The 25462-nt window shown below is 44.0% G+C and overlaps 1 protein-coding gene, 1 non-coding gene and 1 pseudogene across 7 annotated transcripts in view; 2 read left to right on the top strand and 1 right to left on the bottom strand.

Annotated features, from left to right (window-relative positions):
- The window catches only part of Papola (poly(A) polymerase alpha), a 65159-nt gene extending 59025 nt beyond the window's left edge, over window positions 1-6134 (bottom strand). For 2 of the 5 annotated variants that reach the window (XR_001230024.4, XM_005333898.4), the window contains exon 1: window positions 5931-6132. Coding sequence is in view for 4 of the 5 variants with exons in the window: in XM_005333898.4 (XP_005333955.1) it covers window positions 5931-5938 (8 nt within the window). In the remaining variant the exon portion in view is untranslated. Of the gene's footprint in view, window positions 1-5930 lie in introns of all 5 variants that reach the window. The other 3 variants (XM_013362235.4, XM_013362234.4, XM_040274832.2) reach the window with 2 other exon arrangements.
- Window position 6135: 1 nt separating this feature from the next.
- On the top strand, window positions 6136-25245 carry LOC120886303 (exosome complex component CSL4 pseudogene; annotated as a pseudogene). The gene is made up of 2 exons (XR_005729185.2): window positions 6136-6570; window positions 7193-25245. The product of XR_005729185.2 is annotated as an exosome complex component CSL4 pseudogene (transcript).
- On the top strand, window positions 17204-17307 carry LOC144378228 (U6 spliceosomal RNA). Its single transcript, XR_013439936.1, has one exon. It is a non-coding gene; the product is annotated as a U6 spliceosomal RNA (small nuclear RNA).
- Window positions 25246-25462: the final 217 nt, after the last annotated feature.

Raw genomic sequence — 25462 nt, 5'->3', positions numbered from 1 at the left:
AAGATAATGGAAAAGGGAAAAAGGAAAAGGGTCGGGGCAGGGATTACCTATGAAAATCTCAGGTTCTACAGAATATATTACACTGTGTGTATGTAAGTATATAGTATGTTTTCTGTAAATAGTTTGATATTTAAATTTTTTTCTATACCAAAAAAAAACTTGAGCTTGAACATTTCTTTTTTTGAGATGGGTGTCCCTATGTTTTCAGGTTGGACTCAAGCAATCCTCCCACCTCCTGTCACCTCAGCACTAGGACTGTAAAAAGGACTTCCTTTTGCCTGAAAATGTCCAATGGATGGCTAAAAGCAGGATTAAAGACTTGGCATCTCTGCCTGCATTTTGCATTCATCTTCTTTGCTCTTAGTCACCTTGGATTCCAGGAACAAGGTCTGATAGATAAATATCTTTTGATGAGTTCAAGTTACCCACAGTTAACAGCAATTTCTTATCCAGGACAAGGCCCTGCCTGCCCAATCCTGAGATAACAACAGACAGACCTGATCAACTTCGACTGCTTTGGCAGCTGTGCAATCCCTCCAGCTATGCAGACCCCTCACCACTGCCCCTATTCCCTTTTCTATGAAACTTCAAAGTCATTTTCAGTCTCTGGAAGACACAGCTAAGGGCACCGGTCTCCTGTGTTCCTCATATGGCCATGCTGATAAAAGTTCCTTTCATGTTTTTCACCATTACCTTTTCTGTTTGGTTTTTGGGATGAGTGATCGGATTTGATTTGTTGGATTTTCAAAGTCTGGGCTCTGGCCTAGGACTCTGGTATCAGGACTACAAGTTAGCACCATAGCACCTTGGGAAAAATGGGTCTTAAAATGTAAACTGACTCCAGCTGAACTGATCAAACCTGGTTCTCAACAGAATCCACAAAAGATGGGATAAGCATGGAAACCAGAACTAATTTAAACTCCAATCTACAATTTAGCACCCTCAAAAACTTGGCCAAGGGGATACTTTCAGCCTCACTTTAATCTATTTTAAGAGGAACCAATACTTCCAGCAACACTACTGCCTTGTAAATCATAAGCCAAGATTATGCAATTATTTAAAAGCTATTGAATAGGGCACAGTGGCTCATGCCTAAATCCCAGCAACCAGGGAGGACGAGGCAGGAGGATCCCAAGTTTGAGGCCAACCTGAGCAACCAAGCATTAAGAAATTGTCTCAAAATTTAAAAGGGGCAGGGGGAGGCTGGGGTATAGCTTGGTGGTAAAGCATCCCAAGGTTCAAACCCCAGTATTACACCAAAAAAAAAAAAAAAAAAGCAGCTAGAATATTGAAAATACAGAATAAAAAACAAAAGAAATGAGAAACAGCTAAGAATCCAAATGGTCTCATTTTCTAGGAAAGTATTTTTTATAAATGTGCCTTCATGCAAATGAAGGTGGTAAATTTAAGTGAAATGGTAACATAAAGTTGACTTAGTTACCGAGGAATGGAATGTTCCAATGAACCAAAACACTTTGAAATTTATGTTATTAAATAAGAAGGCTTTCACTTTAGGAGGAAAATCAAGAAACAGGAATTGAATAAGCTCTTAAACTTACTCAATCTACCATCTTCCATCTCAATTTCTCTACTAAAAAAGCATAAACTGAAAACACTCTTAAAGATAAAAACACCCCACATTCCAAAACCATTCATTGAGTAGCAAGCAATTTACTACAAACGCTCCAAAATCTTAAAACAAAGAGTCAGAGGCTGAGGATACAGAAAAGTGGTAGTCTGCAAGGCCTTATGTTTAATCCCTAGTCCTGTCCTCACCTCCCCAAAAAACTAGTTATGATAATAAAGCTAAAACAATCCCAAACCCTGTGTAATCTGTTGCATTAACATCTAGCCTACCATTTTCAGCAAGATAAGTAAGACCCATAAAGAAAAGTATCATGTTTTCTCATATATGGAAGCTGGGAGGGGAGGGGTAGAGATGCAATGAAAGTAAAGGGGAGATCATTAGAGGAGAGGCAGATAGGGGAAGGAGGAAAGCTGGGAGATACTGGGGAGTAAAATGATAAAATTATGTTTTTATGTATGTATGAATATGCCACAATGAATTCTACCATTCTGTATAACTAATATGTAAATAACAAACCTCTGACCTACTTTGTACTCTGAATGTACCTTTTAACCAGGTATGACTTTATTACATCATGACTGTCATTTGGAAAATAATGAATTCACTGAATTCCAAATACTAACACACATTATGCAACATCAAAAAACCTACATCCATTAATACCATCACTACCTGGACACAGTGGCAAATGCCTTTAATCTCAGCAGCATGGGAGGATGAGGCAAGAGTATCCAATGGTCAAGGCTAGCCTGGGCAACTTCAAAAGACCCTCTCTCAAAATAAAAAAATAAAAAGGGCTGGGGATGTAGCTCAGCATCCTGGGTTCAATCTCCATTGGGGGGATTCATCACCAATATCATCTTTTAAGTACTGGGAAGGTGTCACATTCACAATTACAGAAACAAGCTTTCCAAAATTCCAATTTTTGCTTAAAAGCTAGTTGTTTTTACTGGCTACAAATACTGCCAGTTGTTTTCTTTTTTCTTTGGGGGCACCAGGATTGAACTCAGGAGCACTCAACCACTGAGCCACATCCTCAGCCCTATTTTGAATTTTACTTAGAGACAGGGTTCTCATTGAATTGCTTAGGGCTTCGCTTTTGCTGAGGCTGGCTTTGAACTCACCATTCTTTTGTCTCAGCCTCTAGAGCCACTGGGATTACAGGTATGAGCCACCACACCTAGCTAGCTGTTTTCTTGAAGTGACAGGGGAGGTTCAACTAATTAGCAAAAAGTTCCTGCTAAATATTCAAACTTGAATATCAACAGTTCATCACCAGTTCTGGTAAAGGAGCTCCATGGGGGAGGCAGGGGGAATAGGTTAAACTGGGTGTGGTAGCACACACCTGTAATCCCAGCAACCTGGGGGAGGCTGAGACAGGATTGCCAAATTCAAGACCAGCCTTAGCAATATAGTGAGGTCCTAAGCAACTTAGCAAGACCGTCTCAAAATAAAAAATTAAAAAGGCTGGGGATGTGGCTCAGTGGTTAAGCACACCTGGGTTCAGTCTCCAGGACCAAAAATTAAATAAACAAAACCACTAGATTAGCTTAGAAGACAAACCAAACAAGTACTCATCCTCAAAAATCACTATTCTACTTTCTATTATCAAAGCATATTAAAAAGACAACCTCATGGGCTGGAGTTGTGGCTCAGTGGTAGAGCACTTGCTTGGCATGTGTGAGGCCCTGGGTTTGATCCTCAGTACCACATATAAATAAATAAACATATAAAATAAAAGACCCATTAGTACACATATAAATAAAAGACCCTCAGTATCACATATAATTACATAAACATAGAAAATAATGTAAAAGACACTTTAAGGATGAAAATTTAATTTTTTTTCTTTGTAGAGCTAGGGAATCAAATCTAGGAGCACTCTACCATTGAGCCCCAGCCCAAATAAACTTTGTGATTTTTGGTACTGAGAATTTAATCCAGACACTGCCACCAAGCTACATACCCAGTCCTTTTTATTATTTTCTTTTAAGTTTTGAGACAGGTAGGGTCTTGCAAAATTGCCAAGGCTGGTCTTGAACTTATGATTCTTTGCCTTAACCTCTAGCGGCAAGCACCTACATGCCCAGCAAATTAACATTTTGTAATGCTTCATCAAGAACCTTCTGAACTGTGTAGTAAAAAAATATGACATGTACAATATGGAGCCACCTCTGCCTTGACTGATCCTAAGGCACTAGCATTACTTTCACATTACTCACCATTACTTTCACACTATCAGTGCAAATGCCAGAAGTAAAAGACATAGTATCTCATTATTATTAAAGATCTTAGGTACCCTCTAAAAGGATCTCAGTGACAACCTCCACTTCAGGCATGCACAAATAGCACTCAAGAAACACTGCTATAAGTATAGTTACTAACCAGAAGATCCCAGTTCTACCTTTTATGGCTACATGAAACTACCCTAATTCCCTTTCTTGTGACAGCTTCCACAATGTTTGGGAGAAAATCTCTGGTCTCCCCTTTAGCAAGACTTAAAGGTCTTTTCCAGTAATTTCAATATTCTTTGTGGCATGAATGCTTGGTCATTGATGTTGATTACTCTCCTTTATGTCCTTTTATTTAAAGTATGATAGCCACAACTCAAGTGATTTCTCTTTTACATTTATACAGGGACTATATTAATCTTCTCTATATTATTCTAGTTTTCATATACTCATTTTGCTGAAGTGAAAATTTAATAGAAACTTATACCTTCCTTCCTCAAAGAATGTTAGAAAAAAGCAAGTGCATTTAGATTTACTTGAAATTGCTCCATGAAACCATTTTCTTTAGAGTATACATTTCCTCCATCTTTATTACTGACATGATTATCAAAAAATAGGAGTCCATTTTCAAAAATAGCAATGAACTGTAAGCTAACACTAAATCATCACGACATCATTTGAACATTTATCTGAATTCCTTCTAAACTGAAAAACTGCCACAAAAAAATCTTGTTTGATCTGGGCTCCCCCCAGGGCATCTTTTTCCAATTCCATGATAATATGAATCAACAGAAACCTCACCAATTTTAAATATTTGCTAAAAAAGTATTCTAATTAGAAAAATAATCTGAGAGGTCTCTAAACAAAATATCAGGGGTGAGTGAGTGAGGCTGGGGCACAAGAGGGAGTCAGAAGATACTTTTTTCAAATAATTATGTAAAATGCGATAGATGTCATTAAAGGCATGTGTCAAAATTAAAGTCTCACCTTTAAAGACACACAAATATTTACTTAACTTTTACATATATATATATATAAATTTCTTTTTTCTAGTTATAAATTATTTGCAAAAACGAAATTGTTCCTACTTTCACAAAGTTAAACTGACTTAACACTGGGTGCCTAGAAACCATAAAATCTTTACCTTGAATTTGATTTAAACAAAACGTCAACTGTCAATGACACGCTTCATTTGGAATGCAAAGATGAAGAAAACTCAGCCTTTCGTCCCTTTTAAAAGGGGCACTCTAAACACCTCAAAACTGGAAGGAATGCAAGTCTCAAAGTGGAGGCCTCTACACTGCTGAATATAAGCAGAGTAAAGGCTCTAATCTACTTTTTGATCCCAGAAACAAGTTTCCAAACTGCATCTTGTTCTTAGGAGGAAAAAAAGAGGGAGAGAAAACTTTTTTAAAACCTCGTAGGACTACGTAAGTACCCGCTGTAGGACTAGCGGATCAGAAGGGGTCAGGGAACGAGCTCTCTAAAATAAGGGTGCAATCGGGGGCGAAGAGGAGCGTCCGTGGGCATCGAGGGCGAAGGACGCCGAAGGGAATCCCGTGACCCACCCGGACGAGACCGAGCACACGCACCCGGGGCGCCCTGTCCCGGAGCACCGGGAGGCCGCGGCGGGGCCGCAGGAGCGGGCCTGGAAGCTCAGACCCGGTCTCACCCGCGCTCACGCAGGTTTGCACAAGGGAAGCGGAAGTGGGTAACTCAGTCGCACGACAGGGGCGCCCAGAGAACGGGAAGAACGGAGGGGCCCGACAGAGGCTGACGCGCCGGCGGCGGCGAGAGCGAGGAGGCGCGAGCGCAGCGCCCACGAGGAGCGGGCCCGCCAGCCGCGCTGCCGGGCGCCGTTCCGTACCCAGCGCCGGCAGAGCAGCGGGAGCAGCCCCGGCTCTTCCGGAAGGGGAAGGCCCCCGGCCCGACGGCCGCGGCCCGGCCAGGAAGGGGTGGGAGAGGCAGGCACCGGGCGGCGGCAGCGGGCCCGGGCGGCCGTCCGCTGGCAGCGGGCAGGGCGCGGGCCCGGCTCGCGCCGCCCCTCCCCCTCCCCGACGCCCCCGAGGCCCGGCCGGCGTGAGAGAGCAAACAGAACACGAATCACTTACAACGGCATCGTCTCCTGCGCCGGCACCGCCCAGTCACTTCCCCCCCGCAACCGCCGCCGCTGCCGCCCTGGGCATGATCCACTGAGGCGGGAGGGAGGGGGGGGCCTGCCTCAGCCCTGGGTCCAACCCCACTCCCGCACCCGCTCCCGCCGCTTTAAGCGCTTCTCCTCCTTCCCCTTCGTCCTAACATGGCGCCCGAGCGCTACCACAGCAACGTTCTAGAACCGCTGACGCCGCCACGCACGCCGTGCGCGCGCCTGCGCACCAGACACCCGGCACCGCGCCGCCTCACGGGAAGCGTAGTTTGCGAAGCGACCGTGGGCCCTCAGTTCCCACCCTGATCCTCCCACGCTTCCGCGACGGGTGTCGAGGGACGGCGCGGTGTCGGAGGCTCCGGACGGCAGTCAGCCCTCAGGCGGGGATACCCTAGTGGCCGAGTGGGGGCGACGCGGTTCCGATGGCGCGGGAAGGTTCCGCTGCGACCCCCGGCCCCCGAGGCGCCGCTTCCGGTGCACCGTGCTGACCCGCCCTTCTCGCCTCCCGAGGCGCCGGCGCGTGAACCATGTGCTGCTTGGGGGCGCGGGTGGGTCGCTGCCGTGGGTTATGACAACTTTCTCAACCGCACCGTAGTTTACCGAAGGTAGGAGTCATGCTTACTTCATAGGGTAACCGAGGCTTTATGCGGTGAAGCCAGAGAGGTGCTTAGCTCGGAGCCTGGCTCGGCGCGCCACAGCGTTGCTAGGACTCGCTCTCTCCTGCGGTACTGCGTTCCGCCGACGGAGCCCCTCGTCCGTCTGGTCCACTGATGTTCCTGACGTCTGTATGCAGGCTCTCCGCAGATATTTATTGAGTGGATAAGTTTTGCTAGATCGGATTGTGATGACAGCCAGTTCTGCAACACGAGCTACTTGATAAAGCTGTCGGTAACTACTGAGATTTTAGCAAAGGCTGTTTTGAGCCGAATTTCCCCCCAGGCTGTGTTTCCAGCCCTTAATCTCTTTGTGGTGGGACCTAGAATTCGACCTTCTGCCTTGTCACCGGTAAAAGCTTGAAGAGGTGCCTGAGGCAGCCCCTGCACTCTGACGCTCTTTCCCTCTGTAAATTAGAATGGACATTCCAAAGTGTTGCACAAGTTAATAGGGGTAGGGTGGGGGTCAAATGAGTAGGGGAAAGCGTTAGCCTGACGTTTCAAAACTCTAAATATTTTTATATGCGCTTATACATCCTCAGAAGATCTGACAAAGGACTTATTTTCCTTCTAGGACTAATGATTCAGAATGCGAAAAGCACAGGCTGTAAATCTGTATGCCACGTTTGGCTGTTAACCACTTGAAATGAGGCTGTTCCATTTAATATGAGCTGTAAATGCAAAATACACACGGATTTTAGAGATTTTAGCACAAATTAATAATGTGAAATACTGTAATCAATTACTTTATATTGTTTACATGTTGAAATAATGTTTTGGTTCTGTTGCATTAAAGAAAATGTTATTAAAATTAATCTCACTTGCGGGGCTGGCATCTCCAAAAAAATCTGAGGATATGAGATTCAGAGAAATCCATAACCTATTAAGGCTTCGGTCTTAAAAGTGGTCAATGGAGTACTGGGATTGTAGCTCAGTGGTAGAGCCTAACATGTGTGAGGCCTAGGTTTGATTCCCCAGCACCACATAAAACTAAATAAACAAAAGTATTGTGTCCATCTACAACTAAAAATATATTTTAAAAAAAAAAAAAGTGGTCATTGAAGTCCTAGCCCAGGGTCCTGACTGGGGAACTGTCAAATGAGGTCTATTTGCCCCAAAAAACAAAAAGAAAAGGTAATATTGGAAAAACATGAAAGGAGCTTTACTCTTTAAAGCATAACTGTACTGAGAAAACAAAGGCCCTTAGCCCAGAGACTGAGAATGACTTTGATGTTTTATAAGGGAATAGGGGCAATGGTGAGGGGGGTCTGCATAGCTGGTGGGATTTCATAAGCTGCCAAAACAGGTGATCTTGACCAGGTCATTATCTCAGGATTGGGCAGGCAGGGCCTTGTCCCAGAGGAGAAAGTGCTGTTGCCTGGTAGGGAGCTGGTGGTAAGGTTGACTCATCACATGATCATTATCCTATCAGACCTTGTTTCTGGAATCCAAGGTGACTCAGAGCAAAGAAGATGAATGCAAAATGCAGGCAGAGATGCCAAGTCTTTAATCCAGCTTTTAACCATCCATTGGACATTTGCAGGAAAAAGTAAAGTGTCTTAAATCCTTGATACTGAAGTTGCTCATAATAATGTGTCTGAAGGTGTTGAAAGGAAAGTGAGGAACGAGAGACAGGTAAGCAAGAAATGAAAGACAGAGACCAGGCAGACATAAACAGGAGAGTTTATTTGTCAGAGCTGTCAAATAGGCCATCTCTCTATAGTGGAAAGAGGCAAAACAGGCTTGGGTTCCAGGTCTTTTATGGGGCAGGCTCAGGATCCTACTGCAGGTGGTTAGGGGTTGAATTGGTGTGAGGGAGTGGGAAAGCGAAACTTTTCCCTTAAAATGGTGACTGTCACTTAAGATGTCCTTCCAGATGCTAAGTAAGGATCTTGTAGTCCCCACTTTTTTTGTTTTTTATTGGGCCTCTTAGGAAACAGGGATGTAGGTCAATCTTCTATAACTTCTACCTGCTGGGAAGGGGTGGCATTTGAATCCCTCATTAGGGGCACGGGATGTAGGTGACCATTGTCCAAGTCATAGAATGGCTATGACTGAGTGGAAAGTTGAATTAGTCAGAAGCCAAACGGAGCGGGCAGAAGCCAAACGGAGGTGAGTCGGGGGGATTCTGGATTGGGAGTTCCCCATGGTGAGTTGGAGTGCTGGAGTGGCTAGAGGAAGACGTCTCCTGCTTTAGGACAAACCAGAGTGAGAGAGGGGTCAACATTGAAAGGGGTGGTCACCACCCAATTCACTAGCCCCAGGGCCGAAGCCTTTCTGGGACTGAGAGAAGGGAGTTGTCACCTACTATTTCCCTAGTCCCAGGCTTTGCCCATAGAGAGTCTTGTTGCCTGGCCAGGGCTTTTGTGAGCTCTGCTGAGGAGCTGAGAACCAAGACCTGAGAGTGAACTTGCCAAGCGGAAGGGATGGGAAGGTCGAGAGTCTTGGTGCTGGGCCAAGATCTAGGTTAACTTTTGTCGCTAGAGAGAATTGTCTGAGTGGTGGTGGAATGCAGTCCCCAGCGGCCCAATTTGGGTGAGGGATTGGTGGTATTCCTGTAACAAAAGCTGGTTTATAGTTTGGCTAGAGATTTTTTTGGATCCATTTTTTAATTTTAGTTTATGAGTGCTCTATGTGTTGGTTTTGATACACACACATAGACAAGACAGTACACAGAATAAATGAGTGAAGGCCTTATCACTTTTAAAACTTACTAGATTAAGAGCTGAAGGGAAATCAAGAAATGAGAGACAGGTAAGTAAGAAATGAAAGGCAGAGATCAGGCAGACATACACAGGAGAGTTTATTATTTGTCAGCGCTGACAAATAAAGGCCATCTCTCTATAGTGGAGAGGCAAAACAGGCTTGGGTTCCAGTAGTTTCATGGGGCAGGCTGAGGAATCAGAGCCCAGCTGCTGGTGGTTAGGGTTGGGTTGGTATGAGGGAGTGGTGAGCCTTTCTCAGAAATGCCCTTGGGCGGGAAAGTGAAACTTTTTCCTTAAAATGGTGGTTGTCACTTAAGATGGCCATCCAGATGCTAAGCAAGGACTTTTAAGAGCCAACTTTGTAAATTGGTTTCTGAGCCAAATGGAGTGTTAGTTAGTCCTAGGAAAAAAATGATATGACCATTAATTCATTAAAGTGATATGAGAGAAAGAGATAGGGGAGGGAGAGGGAGAAAATTTTGAAGTCATTCTGTGTTGTAGCCAAGGGAAAATTTAAATTGACTTTTTTTTTTTTTTTTTTTTTTTAAGTTTTAAGCCTTTTATCCAGCCTGCTGAGTCTGCCCTTTGTATTTCAGTGTTAGCTTCAGTGTGGCCTTGGCCAGGGACATTGCTGCCCAGGGCTTTACAATGTACTGTGCCATAGAAGCAGGGAGGAGGGTTCTGCGTCCCTTGTTTGTCTAGAAGTAGGGTCTCTGGAGAATCCAGAGCTTTAATGGCAAGTAGAAGCTGGCGGAGTGGTGGGCAAGAGGAGCCCAGGGAAGGCTAAGAGTGAGAAAGGAGAGAGCCTGCACATAAGGGGTTTCCTGCCATTTTCCTGAGCGCTTGCAAACGTTGTGAGGATTAAGGACCCAAATGAGGCCGGAGTGTAGATGAAGAAGAGTGAATGGCAGAAGGTGTGTGCTCACTGTCCTGGGCCCTCAGGCCAGAATCCCAAAGCAGCCCAAATCCCTGAGGGGAGAGCAAAGCTGATGGGAGAACTGATGGAGTCACCATCATCCATGAAAGAAAAGCGGCCCAGAACTAGTCACACACCCACCTGGGGTAAGAAGCAGGTTTATTGTCAGGAGCCTGACAAGGCTACTCTGCAAAGAGAGAGCAGCGGCAGCAAGGAGGGACAGCAGGTGTTGTGATTGGGCCAGAAAATGGAGCGGGGTTTGAGACGACGTGAATGGCCTCGTGGTGTGAGGCCATCCCAGCCAGTAGGGTCCACCTGGGAAGGGGTAATGGGAAGGCACTGGCAGATGGAATAGAGGACGGTCCTAAGGTGAGGTGAGGATCAGGGGAGCAGCAGGTGAGTCTGGATGGAAGTGTATATGAGGGGAGAAGGAAAGTGTCACCCCCAACTTTGTCAGGATGTCCCTTCCCATAGGGAAACAGGGCACTGTGGAATGACCCGAAAGGAGGGGTAAAAATTAGCCAAAAGTGCAAACAAGGCTGAGTGTCTGTGAGGGTTGTAAGGTTTGCCCTCTACCCCACAACAGAGGTCATAGAGCGAGTGGTGGCCCCAGGACTCCTTGAGGACTCAATATGTAGCCCCAGGGTCTAGGAGGAAGGAGACAGGCCCACCTGAAATGCACAGTTACCCTGGGTTCCCACGAAGTGAAGGGAGTGGTCAGGTGATGGGGACGTGGTCCTCAGTCCTCCGCAGTCAGTCTTAAGAGTTGGAAAGGGGGGGCTGGGGATGTGGCTCAAACCGTAGCGCGCTCGCCTGGCATGCGTGCGGTCCGGGTTCGATCCTCAGCACCACATACCAACAAAGATGTTGTGTCCACCGAGAACTAAAAAAAAAAAAAAAAAAAAAGAGTTGGAAAGGGAAGCCAGAAGGGCTGGGTGGCTGGGAGCCACAAGAGCTTGGGGACAGTCAACGGCCCAGTGTCCCTCCTGATGGCATTTAGGACAAGGGTCTGTAGGCTTGCAAGGCTTGGGACATGTACAAGCCCAGTGACCCAGCTGACCACATTTAAAACAGGGTCCAAGTGGTCCTGAGGGATCCTTCTGCGGGCCAGTGGAACAGGGACAGATGCTGAGGCTGGACGGACAACTTGAGCAAGCATCTGATATTTCTGCTCCCAGGCCTTCTCCTCTCTCCCGTTATACGCCCTAAAGGCCACTCCCACCACCTCAGCTTGGGGAGTTAGGGGCCCCCTCTCGAGGTGCCTTAGTTTGGCCTTAATATCGGGGAAACTCTGGGAGAAAGAGCAGTCATGAGAGTTGTCTCCCATCTGGAGTCTCGGGGTCCCGATTAGCATGTTGTAATAAAGCCTGGGTCAGGTGGTCTAGAAATGCTGAAGGGTTTTCATTCTTATCTGGGAAGATTTCCTGGAGCCTTTCACAATTGATAGCCATAGGGGCGGCCTTTCTAAGTCCTGCCAGGAGTCAGTAATGAATTGGTTTCTACTAGTTACTCCTCCAGGCGAATTGTAATCCCACTGGGGTCCTGATTGGGATCCCGTCAGTGCCGATTGGATGGGCAGCGGAGGTCTGATGTCCCCGTCAGCATAATTTCTAGGTTGCTCCCGAACTCACTGTGCTCCTCGGGCAGGAGGGTGTTAGACAAGAGCATATGGACATCAGGGAAGGTCAAATCGTGATTGGGTCAGATACTGAGACTCTTTGATATGTGTACTTGAAGTGGGACTTGAAGTATCGGACCCAAGCTCCTTTTCTATTGTGAAAGATTTGACAAAGAGAAAGGCACCTGAACCTGGATTACACTATCTACCCAGCCACCTTGAGTAGAGGACACAGAGATGCAGGCTGGGCAGCGGCAGCCCCTGAATGTGTGGTAGGAGGACAGGAGGGCAGAGGGGCCCAGGGGACAGTGGCCCATGAAAGGGTAAAGTTTCTAAGCTGGAAAGCTTGAATGTAAAAGATTAGGTATTATTAAGTTCCTCTGTTACACCCAGATTCCTGAGATAGTTAAAACAACACCCTACTGGCCATTTAGCCTAGGGCCCTGTGCAGTTGTCACAGGGCCCCGAACCAATCAGTTTGAATGTGTAACCCGCTTAGGAATGACCAATCACCCCCCGCCCGACCTGTTCCCGCCAATGAATGTGCCAATCACGTCTCAGAGTTGTTGTTCAGTTTTCCCGTGCCTCATGATGATTTGTTCTGATGTATGCAAAGCCCACTGCCCTCTCCAGAAAGTGTACTTAAGCTCTGCTTGACCTCAGCTCTGGGCTCTGGGCCACCCTCCCTTCCTGAGTGAGCCTTGAGCCTCAGCGCGCTAAATTAGGATCCTCTTCAATAAACTCCCTCCTGCTCATTGCATGAAGCTGGTCACTTGTGGTCTCTTTCTCCAACGATTCGCCGGACCCTTACAGCCCAGAGGCTTCATTAGAAAAAGAATCGTGGTATGGCAGGGGTTCATCCGCTGGGTCGGAGGAGAAGGAGTCCTGGGTAGGATCTTCTGTCCCTTTGGAAGCAGACTTAGGGGAGGTGAGAGCTCAGAGGACTTGTGCAGGAGTTGCAGAGTGAGGGCTTGGAATGCAGAGAGGAGAAGACGGAACATAGGATATCTCTTTCCATTTTCCAGAACGCTCACAATAGTTGAAAAGGCCTCTGGTAACATTGGGATCTAGAGTGCCGTTAAGTGGCCACTTAGAGTCATTGTCCAAAGGATACAGAGGCCAGGTCTGATTGCACAAGCGGATAAGTTTTGGGGGGTTTAGGTCCAGGGTGAGAGAGACCCTAAGTTAGCAAGGAGGCAGCCTGGGGGACTGTGGGAGGGAATGGATGAGGAGCTGCCTGTGGTGAGTTTAGAGGTGGGGTGTCCCCCAATCTCTAGTATCACCTAGTCAAGAGGAGGGTTACGCTCAGGGGGTTGTCACCACCGCTGGGTAAGCATTGGGGCAGGACTATGTAGAAGGGGCAGAAGCCCATGGAGATTAACCCAAGGCTGAGAGATCATCTCACCAGGATTAACTCCCAAACACACTTGGTGTTTTTTTCTCAAAACCCAGAACTCAAATAAAAGGCCAGCTATAGACCCGGTCAACAGTAGGGATCAGCCGTAGCTGTGAAAGCTGTGGCTGGGGATATCCCCGACCACACAGTAACCTTGGGAGTCCCAGGACCTGTAGGTCGTTTAGGTCAACTAGAGAACAGAGTCTTATCTTCAATAACCAGTGGTGGGTGTGGAGAGGACATTTGGCAGAATGGGGGGCCTGGTCTCCTGATGGAATCTGGATTGGGGCCCCGGGGATGCTCAGTGACCCTCGAAGAGGGCAGAGGGCACACTAGGGAACCCGATCTCAGGTTTCAGCACCAGAATGAAGGGAAAGCAAGGAACAAGAGATGGGTATGCGAGAAATGAAAGAGCTGCGCACAAGAGTTTATTTGTCAGAGTGACAAATAAAGACCATCTCTATAGTGGAGAGAGGCAAAATAGGCTTGGGTTCCAGGACTTTTATGGGGCAGGCTCAGGAATCAGAGACCAGCCGGTCCTACTGCAGGTGGTTAGGGTTGGGTTGGTGTGAGGGAGTGGTGAGCCTTTCTCAGAAAGGCCCTTGGGCCGGAAAGTGAAACTTTTCCTTAAATGGTGGCTGTCACTTAAGATGGCCATCCAGATGCTAATCAAGGTGTGCTTTATGAATTAAAGAATGGGAACTTCAGCTCATATTGTCCTTTTCCAGGCATCTCAGAAAATATTGAAAAAGAAACAGGTGGACATTAAACCTTTGTGTTTTTGGCCTATAGCTGTTCCAAATAAGCTGTTTCCGCCTTCCCTAGAATGAGGGAGATAGCAATGTAGCAGAAGTGATGAATATTTATTTAGTACCTAGAATGTGCTAGATATCATTCTACATGCCGGAGACATTTACAAAAAACTACACAAGGGGATGGAATCAAGGTAGATGTCACATGAGCTGTAACTTTTGAAATATCCTTATAGAAAAGTCAGGATTTGGGCTGGGTGGGGTGGCTCACACCTGCAGTTCTAGCAACCAGGGAGGCTGAGGCAGGAGGAAAAATGGACAGACAGGCAAGAAGGCCACGTTAACTAAAAGAAACAATTAAAAAATAGAAAAGTGCAAATAATTTTACATTTATTTGGAGAAAGAGATTTTTGAAGTAACTCAACAAGGAATGTCGTGGGGAGTAGTCAAAAGAAAGCTGAAAGTGAGAGGTTGAAGATGAGGGCCTTTCATTCAGCACCTGGTTGTTGTGTGCCTACCCTGTGCCGTGACTGTGCTGGGGGGAGTGGGTTGTTACTTTTCACTTTGAAAAATAAAATCACAGCCACAGTGGCACACACCTGTAATCCTAGACGCTCAGGAGGCTGAGGCAGGAGGATCACGAGTTCAAAGCCAGCCTCAACAACTTAGCAAGGCACCAAGCAACTCAGTGAGACCCTGTCTCTAAATAAAAATATAAAATAAGACTGGGGATGTGGCTCAGTGGTTGAGTGCCCTGAGTTCAGTCCCCTGTACCAAAATAAAATAGATTAAAAAAAAAAAATCACAGACCCACATAGCCCTTACAAAAAGGGTGAGGGAGGACAAATAATAAGTTCATAAACAGACAAGGGAATTACAGAGTGTGCTAAGAGCCATAAATAAAACATACAAAGTGACAGAATGAGGGGAGATCAACTCCAAATAGTGTGGTCAAAGAAGTCAAGGCTTTTCAGAGTAGCTGAGACCTAAAGGTACCCTAAAAGATGTAGATTTTGCCTTTTTGTGAATAGGAGAGCCATGAAAGGTTTTGTAACAGGAATGAGATTTCATTTGTATTTTTGAAAGTGTAGGAGGGAATAAATCTGAATGGCGGAAGTTTTGAAGGTATGAGTTAGTTCTTACCAGTTCAGGTGAGTGAGGGATGATGATGCTTAAATAAGGAAAAAGGGGACAGTTTGAGAGAGATTTACGAGGCACAGTTTATCCTGGAAAGGAGAAGACAAAGATGACTTAAGAGGTTCTAGGAAGGGTGACAACATGGATGCAGCTACCAGTAAATGAAATAGGAAGCAGGAGGGGAACGGGGTGAGTGCCTGAGATCCGGAGCCTAGTTTGAGTATCAATTTGGAAGTGCTGTGGGGCCTTCACAAATGGCTTTTAGGCGTTAAAATGTGCTTTGGGAGCTGAGGAGAAAAGATCTGGGCCAAAAACAGAGATTTAAGAATTCCGAAGGCAAGAATCATATGTTGGAGTCATGTTTCAGCTCTGGTAGGACCTTAAGCACACCCACCCACTACTCCAACTCAAGTTTCACACGGGAGTGGTTCACAAGGTATTCACCTGTCACATTTAGGACCCAATTAAGAATATAACTTTAGCCAAGGAAGCGAGGAGTGATGAGGCCAGTTACCAGTATATAAGAGTCACTGGACCATGACCCTTGTCTCACTTGTCCTAATGTCCCTCTGTAACAGTGGTCCACTTTATGCTTTGAATATAGCCCTTGCTTCTCTGCCACTGCAACTTATTTTTTAAGTGAACTTGTTTCTTTCTCTTCCTCTCTCCCTGCTCCTCCCTAATCTCTCCCCTTCCCTAATCTCAGGGGAAACAGGGTCACCTCTCTTTCCCATCCTAGGCAGAGTTATCTGTCTCTGCGTATACACCACCATAGGACTAATCCAAACTCTGGGGACGGCACCAGAAGATCTCAGAAATGACTGCCTCCCAAATTAACCAGTGAGTTACAGCTCTGACAGAGAATGCCTGGATTGCAGCCTTTCAATCACCTATTTAAAGCCCCCCTTCCTGCTGATGGGCAGAATCACAGACTTTGGGACAGGAGTCCCCAGTATTTCTCCTTTGCTAGTAAAGCAATAAACCTTCTCTTTCCTTTTTCTCAAAACCGAGTCCTCCTCGTGGGTTGGCATCAGAGACAAGGACTAAGCTTGCAGCAGTATCTCCAGCTGCTGGAGTGTACACTACCGTGGGCCCTTGGCTTCATTGCCAGTGTTTTCTACTGACTGCTGAGAAGATGTGTTGTACTGGTATCTTTTTGTTTTTGTTTTGAGCCCTATTTTGTATTTTTATTTAGAGACAGGGCCTCAACTGAGTTGCTTAGTGCCTCACCATTGCTGAGGCAGGCTTTGATTCTCCTGTCTCAGCCTCCCAAGCTGCTGGGATTACAGGCATGTGCCACCACACCCAGCCTACTCTTAAGTATTATTCGGGTAGCCTTTTTTTTTTTTAAGTTTTATATATATATTAGTTATAGGTGGGCACAATGTCTTTTTTATGTGGTGCTAAGCATCGAACCCAGTACCTCACCTGCACTAGGCGAGCACTCTACCACTGAGCCACAACCTCAGCCCCTATTCAGGTAGCTTTTTTTTTTTTTTTTCTGTACTAGAAATGGAACCCAGACACTTTTTTTTTTTTTTGACAGAGAGAGAGAGAGAATTTTAATATTTTATTTTTTAGTTCTCGGCTGACACAACATCTTTGTTTGTATGTGGTGCTGAGGATCGAACCCGGGCCACACACATGCCAGGCGATCGCGCTACCGCTTGAGCCACATCCCCAGCCCCAACCCAGGGACACTTTTGAGACAGAGTCTCCTGAGTTGATTCGGGCCTAACTTAGTTGCTGAGGCTAGCCTGCAACTTGCAATCCTCCTGCCTCAGGTAGCATTTTAAACAGAACAAGGTCATAAAGAGATGAATTCCAAAGCTGGTTTACAAAGTCCATAGTGTATGAAACCAAGAAAAAAAAAAATGTTGTTGAGAGCAGAACCTCCTCATATATTGGGAGCTACTTGGATTATAGCTGGTATCATTTAGGAGATAACAGTCCGAAATACTGTATGACTTGGAGATTTTTATTAATAATAAAGTTTGATGGTTCACTTGGCCAATACTTTACAAAATTAATCAGAAATTGTATTTAGAAGTTACTAAAGCAGTGCTCATAGCAGCAGAAATATACTAAAACTGGAACAATACAGAGAAGGTTAGCATGGCCCCTGTCCGAGGATAACACAAATTCACGAAGTGTTCGATATTTTTTTTTTAAAGAATTGTTTACTGATTGGCAGCCATTATGAAGTCAAACAACAACAAGTGCTGGCGAGGATGTGGGGAAAAGGGTACACTTGTACATTGCTGGTGGGACTGCAAATTGGTGCGGCCAATTTGGAAAGCAGTATGGAGATTCCTGGGAAAGCTGGGAATGGAACCACCATTTGACCCAGCTATTGCCCTTCTTGGACTATTCCCTGAAGACCTTAAAAGAGCGTATAGGGATACTGCAACATGGATGTTCATAGCAGCACAATTCACAATAGCTAGACTGTGGAACCAACTTAGATGCCCTTCAATAGATGAATGGATTAAAAAAAATGTGGCATTTATACACAATGGAGTATTACTCAGCATTAAAAAATGACAAAATCATGGAATTTCCAGGGAAATGGATGGCATTAGAGCAGATTATGCTAAGTGAAGCTAGCCAGTCCCTAAAAAACAAATGCCAAATGTCTTCTTTGATATAAGGAGAGCAACTAAAAACAGAGCAGGGAGGAAGAGCATGAGAAAAAGATTAACATTAAACAGGGATGAGAGGTGGTAGGGAAAGGGAGAGAGAAGGGAAATTGCATGGAAATGGAAGGAGACCCTCATTGTTATACAAAATTACACATAAGAGTATGTGAGGGGAAAGGGAAAAAAAATCAAGGGAGAGAAATGAATTATAGTAGATGGGGTAGAGAGAGAAGAGGGGAGGGGAATAGTATAGGATAGAAAGGGCAGCAGAATACAACAGTCACTAGTATGGCAATATGTAAAAATGTGGATGTGTAACCAATGTGATTCTGCAATCTGTATTTGGGGTAAAAATAGGAGTTCATAACCCACTTGAATCTAATGTATGAAATATGATAGTCAAGAGCTTTGTAATGTTTTGAACAACCAATAAAAAATAAAAAAATAAAAATTAAAGAATTGTTTACTAAGAATAATAGTAGAAGCACTTCCATCTAATGAGTACCATATTCTTGAGTTGTCCTTTCATTAAATTCTCATCCCCCTTTGTTAAATAAAAGTTTAAGGTCATTGTTTTAGAATAAACTCCTGTAGTAGCCTCAACAGACTAGACTAAAACCCAAAATGAAGGTGCTTGCTAAAGTTCCACCAAAAGAAACAATTATCTGACTTTCCCAGGAGTCAGGAAAGAGATGCCAAAATTACCAAGAATCCAGTTCCAGCAGTATGAAATTGAAGTTCCCTCAGCTTTCATCTTTACAAAACAAAACCCCTCAATCCTAAAGTAACCTGGTGTCAACCAATCAGTTGTCTGTTGTTCTGCCTCCTTATCCTTTAGTTAGAGTCACTCTGAAATGACCAGTCCCCTTCTTGTTCCTTGTTTTTGCTTTCTTAGGCTTTTTCTGTCTATAAAACCAACATCTAGGGCCCGAGGGGGTAACTCTGGTGGAGCACTTGCCTAATTTGGGTGAGACCCTGCGTTGCATTCCCAGCCCCTCAAAAAAGGAAAGTTGCTCAGCCTGAGGCAGGACAGAGAAATCAAAGGTAGGTGGAGAGGAGACAAAAGACAAAGATAGCATTTTTTTAAAGATATTTTTTAGGTGTCAGTGGATCTTTTATTTTATTTATTTATTTATATGCAGTGCTGAGGATCGAACCCAGAGCCTCACACATGCCAGGCAAGTGCTCTAGCCCTGAGCCACAGCTCCAGCCCCAAGAGAATTGAATTTTAGTCTGAGGTTCTGCATATCATTCAAGGCCTGTCTTTCCTCAGTCTGTCTCCCAGTACTATCACTTGCAAATTTGGGGGAAATCTATACATTCTATTTTTTTGTTACTGGAGGTTGAACCCACTCTACCACTGTTACAACCCCAGCCTTTTGATACAGGGTTTCACTAAAGCTGGCTTCAAACTAACAGTCTCCTTCCCCAGGCTCCCAAATCGCTGGGACTACAGGTGTGTGACATTGCACCTGGATGCAACTCTTAAAGTTACCCGATCTACCCACTTATGAAAATTACCTTGTGCACTGTTAATTATCCACTAAATACATTAAGTCGAGAGACAATATATAAAGAAACCTAACTTAGGAGAGTTTCCAGTGTTGTCCCCATTATCTGATTCTCAAGACCTGAGAACCACCAGACTGATGTCATCCTCACATACCTCATCATGCCCACCCCTCACTTGTTTCATTTAAAAGAGGAGGTTCCACACATAAATCAGTTGTTCCTATACACCACTGCTGAATTGACTGAAAGAGAAATTAGGAAAACTCTCCCACTCACAATAGGTTCAAAGAAAATAAAATACTTGGAAATCTAACAAAAGAGGTGAAAGACGTCTACGATGAAAACCTTTGTAGAAATAGAAAAAAAGCAGTCATAAAATTCATTTGTTAAAATAAGAGGCCCAGAATAGCCAAAGCAATCCTTAGTGAGAAAAACGAATCAGTAGGCATCACAATACCAGACTTTAAGTTAGACTACAGAGCTATAGTAGCAAGAATATTGTGGTATTGGCACCAAATGACATGAAGACCAGTGGAACAGAATAGAAGACACAGAGACACTCCCACATAAATACAGTTCTCATACTAGTCAAAGGCGTCATAAACATACATTGGAGAAAAGAAAGCCTCTTCAACAAACAAATGGCACTGGGGAAACTGGGAATCCACAGGTAGCAGAATGAACTTGAACCCTTATCTCTCACCCTGAACAAAAATCAACTCACAGTGGATCAAGGATCTAGGTGTTACACCAGAGACCCTGAGCTACTAGAAGAAAATGGAGGCCCAACTCCCCAACATGTCGGCTTAGGAACTGACTTCCTCAACAAGACTTCTAAAGTACAAGAAGGAAAATCAAGAACCAATAAATGGGATGGTATCAAACTAAGAACTCCATAGCAAAGGAAATATTCAAGAATATGAAGTGAGAGACTACAGAATGGGAGAAAATCTTTGCCACCCACACCTCAGGTAGAGCACTGATCTTCAACATCTTCTAGCAATTAGAGAAATGCAAATCAGAACTACACTAAGATTCCATCTCATTCCAGTCAGATGGCAATTATCAAGAATACAAGTAAAAATAAGCGTTGGTGAGGATGTGGGAGGGAAAGTACACCTACACTGTACACCAAAGTAATCCCCCCTGAGGACCCCCCCCCTTTTGAAGGGGTAGAGCTAGCACATGTGAAGTGCAAATTGGTGGAACTACTCTGGAAAGCAGTATGGAGATTCCTTAGAAAACTTGGAATGGAACCACCATTTGACCCAGTTATTCCACTCTTCCGTATCTACCCAAAGAACTTAAAATCCACTTACTACAATGGTGCAGCCTTATCAGCGTTTATAGAAGCTCAATTCACAATAACCAAGCTATGGAACCAACCTAGACGCCCTTTAACAGATGAAAGGCTTAAGAGATATATATATATACACACACACACACACACACACACACACACAATGGAATATTACTCAGCCATAAAGAAGAATGAAACTGACAGCATCTGCCAGTAAGTGGATGGAACTGGAGACTATCATACTAAATAAGCCAATCCCCTCAAAAATCGAAGGCCAAATTCTCTCTGATTTGTAAATGATAATACACAATAAGGGTGGTGGAGGGGAGAATAAAAGTTCATTGGAGGGCTGGGGATGTGGATCAAGAGGTAGCGCGCTCGCCTGGCATGCGTTCAGCCCGGGTTCGATCCTCAGCACCACATACAAACAAAGATGTTGTATCTGCCGAAAACTTAAAAAAATAAATAAAAAATAAAATTTAAAAAAAAAAGTTCATTGGATTAGACAAAGGGGAATGAGGGAGTGGGGATGGGAATAGGAAAGACAGTAGAATGAATCAGACAACTTTCCAGTGTTCAGCTATGAATACACAACCAGTGGAACTACACATCGTGTACAACCTCAAGAATGGGAACTTCATGTATATATGTCAAAACACATTCTACTGACATGTGTATCTAAAAGAACAAAAATTTTTAATTGTATGTGGACACTGTATCTTTATTTATTTTTTATGTGGTGCTGAGGATCAAATCCAGTGCCTCACATGTGCAAGGCAAGTGCTTTGCCACTGAGCTACAGCCCCAGCCCCTAAAAAGAACAAATTTTAAAAAGTCATATTAGGGCTGGGGCTGGGGCTCAGGGGTAGAGCACTTGCCTAGCACATGTGAGGCACTGGGTTCAATCCTCAGCACACAATAAAATAGGGGTAAGGTGTCCATCTACAACTAAAAAAAAAAAAAAAAAAAATTTCACATATTAAAAGAGCAGCCTGAGAACCCCTAGAGAGTCTCTTGAATTTCTCTTGAATGTGTGTTCCCTGCTTTCCTAGATAAATCTCTGTTGCTTCTACTGACACATGCTGAAAGTAATTTCCATTGTGTATGTTAAGAAACCCTTCTCCTGAGTTGAGATCCCCCTTCTGCAGTTCCTTTGGACCCTCTTCTGGTGGTATCTCTTCTCTACTGACAAACACGTGAGAACGCTTGTTTCTGTTTTGTTTTGGGGGGTTTTGGGAATTGAACTCAGGGGCACTCAACCACGGAGCCACATCCCCGCTCTATTTTGTATTTTATCTAGAGACAGCGTCTCACTGAGTTGCTTAACACCTCACTTTTGCTGAGGCTGACTGAGAACACTTATTTTTGAAAATGAAGTGCCTGATTCTAAAATAAGCACATAAAGCCAAGTAAAAGCTTTACATTTATTGAAATTTATCACTTAACACCTCTTCTTTTTTTTTCCTTTTGGTATTGGAGATTGAACTGAGGGGATTTTAACCACTAAACCATTTCCCCAGTCCTTTTTATTTTTATTTTGAGACAGGGTGTCTCAGTAAAGGGCCTAAATTGCTAACACTTGCCTTGAATTTCCCCCCCCCACACACAGGGGAGTACCATCGATTGAACCCAGGGCACTTAACAACTGAGCTACAGCCCTTTTTTATATTTTATTTAGAAACAAACAGTCTTGCTGAGTTGCTTAGGGCCACACTAAAATTGCTGAGGCTGGCTTTGAACTTGTGATCCTCCTGTTCAGCTTCCTGAGCTGCTGGGATTACAAGTATGTATTACCATGCCTAGCAATATTATCATTTTGATACCTGAGATTGAACCCAGGGGCTCTTTACCACTGAGCTACATCTCCAGTCCTTTTTTAAATTTTTAATTTTTTTTTAATATTTATTTTTTAGGGTTTTTTAGGTGAACACAATATCTTTATTTTTTATTTTTATGTGGTATTGAGGATTGAACCCAGTGCCCCATGCACGCCAGGCGAGCGTGCTACCGCTTGAGCCACATCCCCATCCTTAATTTTTTTTAATTTTGAGAGAGGTTCAAAATTGCCCAGGTTGTCCTTCAATTTGCAGTTCTCCTGTATCAGCCTCCCAAGTCACCATGATCACCATACCTGGCTGACTTTACTATTATTTTGAGGTAGAATATCAGCTCTTTAAAGGAATTATTAAAGCACAACTTGTACAGTATTCAAATTGCAAGGCCTTTGAACTCCCCCTCATCTCTGTAATATTCTTTCCCTATTGAATTTTTATAAACGTGCCCAAATAACTGTCAGATAAACCAAGATACAGTGTATCGTCAACGTCCAGCTACCCAACAGGCTTCCTCTTAGCTGATCAGCCTCTATGGACACCACCAAGCAACCACTATTCTGACTTTATCACTGTAGGTTAGTTATCTTTTCAACTTTATATGAATGGAATTATATATTATTCACCCGTGAATTTAACAACTTTTTTTTTTTTTTTTTTTTTGGTACTGGGGATTGAACTCAGGGGCACTCAACCACTGAGCCGCATCCCCAGCCTTGTTTTGTATTTTATTTAGAGACAGGGTCTCACTGAGTTGCTTAGCGCCCCACTGTTGCTGAGGTTGGCTTTGAACTTGCCATTCTCTTGTCTCAGCCTCCCAAGCTGCTGGAACTACAGGTGTGTGCCACTGTGCCCAACTTTTTTTTTTTTAATTTATTTGTTTTGATGGTGACACCCATGAGATATTGCATCCCTGGCGAACGTCTGTGTAATTTGGAGGAGGGCAGCCCTGCAGCGGCACCTATACCTGGCACGGCTACATCTCTTCTTCACTTCCAGGCTACGTGATGAAGAGCAGCAAGAACAGTGCGCTTCCTGTGGTATCTATGATGAGAGAAGCAGAATCCCAGTTACTTCCAGATGTGGGAACTATTGTAACCTGTAAGGTCTCATGCTTTGCCAAAGTGCACATCCTATATGTGGGCTCCACACCACTAAAGAACTCCTTCCAAGGAACTATCAGAAAGGAAGCTGTCGGAGCATCTGAAAAAGATAAGGCTGAAATTTATAAGTTTCTGCCCAGGTGACATTGTTTGGGCCAAAGTGATCTAAGTGATGCAGAGTCCAACTACCTGCTGATCACTGCCATAAATGAGCTGGGTGTGGTGGTGGCCCACAGTGAATCAGGTGTCCAGATGATTCCCACTAGTTGATGTGAGATGCAGTGTCCTAAGACCCACACTGAAGAATTCCGGAAAGTGGCCAGAGTACAGCCTGAATTTTTGCAGACCTAAGATGGTACATTTTACCCCATGGAGGGGGTAGCTATTTCTAAGAGTACGTGATGAAAATAACATCAAGATGCCATGGTCTTTATTCAGATACCTGGGGTCAGCCAGTAACCACTTCTAGAAAAATCTGCCAGTAATTTATTATAGGTGGAATGTTATTTTTATGAACCTTTTATAAATTGGATTCTTGAGGATAAAGCTTCTCTTTGGGGGAATTCCAACAAACTGTGTAACTTTAGAGATAGCCTGACAGGCCTTTTAAGTATATATATTTTTGCTGCAACAAAGAAAACATTTTTATTAAAAGGAAAAAATTATTTGTTTTTTATTCTAATTTGTTATATATGGCAGCAGAATGCATTATAATTCACATTACACATATAGAACACGACTTTTCAAATCTCTGGTTGTATACAAAGTATATTCACACTATTCGTGTCTTCATACATGTACTTAGGGTAATGATGTCCATTTCATTCTTTTTTTTTTTTTTTTAGAGAGAGAGAATTCTTTTTAATATTTATTTTTCAGTTTTCGGCAGACACAACATCTTTGTATGTGGTGCTGAGGATCGAACCCAGGTCGCACGCATGCCAGGCGAGTGCGATACCGCTTGAGCCACATCCCCAGCTCCTCCATTTCATTCTACCATCTTTTATACTCCTGGGCCCACTCCCTCTCACCCCTTAGCCCTATCTAGAGTTCATAGAATCCTCCCATGCTCCTCCTCTCAACCCACTATGAATCAGCTTCCTTATAACAGAGAAAACATTTAGCATTCAGTTTTGGGGGATTGGCTAATTTCACTTAGCATTATATTCTCCAACTCCATTCATTTACCTTCAAATGCTGTAATTTCATTCTCTTTTATTACTGAGTAATATTCCATAGTGTATATATACCACATTTCTTTATCCATTCATCTATAAAATGTCATCTAGGTTGCTTCCACAGTTTAGCTATGGTGAATTGTGCTGCTATAAACATTGATGTGGCTGCATCACTGTAGTATGCTGTTTTTAAGTCCTTTAGGTATAGACCGAGGAGTGGGATAGCTGGGTCAAATGGTGGTTCCATTCCCAGCAATCCTTAGCAAGAAGAGTGAAGCAGGTGGCATCACTATACCAGATCTTAAACTATACTCCAGAGCAATGGTAACAAAAACAGCATGGTATTGGCACCAAAATAGACCAGCAGACCATTGGTACAGAATAGAGGACTCTACCCCCACATAATTACAGTTATCTTATATTAGTCAAAGGTGCCAAAAACATACTTTGGAGAAAAGATAGCCTCTTCAACAAATGGTGCTGGGAAAACTGGAAATCCATATGCAACAAAATGAAATTAAACTCCTCTTTTTTCTTTTTTTTTTAAGGTACTGAGGATTGAACCCTGGGCCTCATGCACATCAGGCATGTGCTCTACCACTGAGCTGCGACCTCAGCAGTGTATCTAAATTCTTTTACTAACATTATGTCTGTCACATTCTTCCTGTTGTTGGAGGTAATGGTCTATTCTTTGCTCTCTTTTTGGAAGAGTGCTGGGGATTGAACATGAATACAAAGCAGGCATTCTACCACTGA

The sequence above is a fragment of the Ictidomys tridecemlineatus genome, chromosome 5 (assembly GCF_052094955.1).
Source record: "Ictidomys tridecemlineatus isolate mIctTri1 chromosome 5, mIctTri1.hap1, whole genome shotgun sequence".
Lineage (NCBI taxonomy): Eukaryota > Metazoa > Chordata > Mammalia > Rodentia > Sciuridae > Ictidomys > Ictidomys tridecemlineatus.
This window is presented reverse-complemented; position numbering and strand designations above follow the sequence as displayed.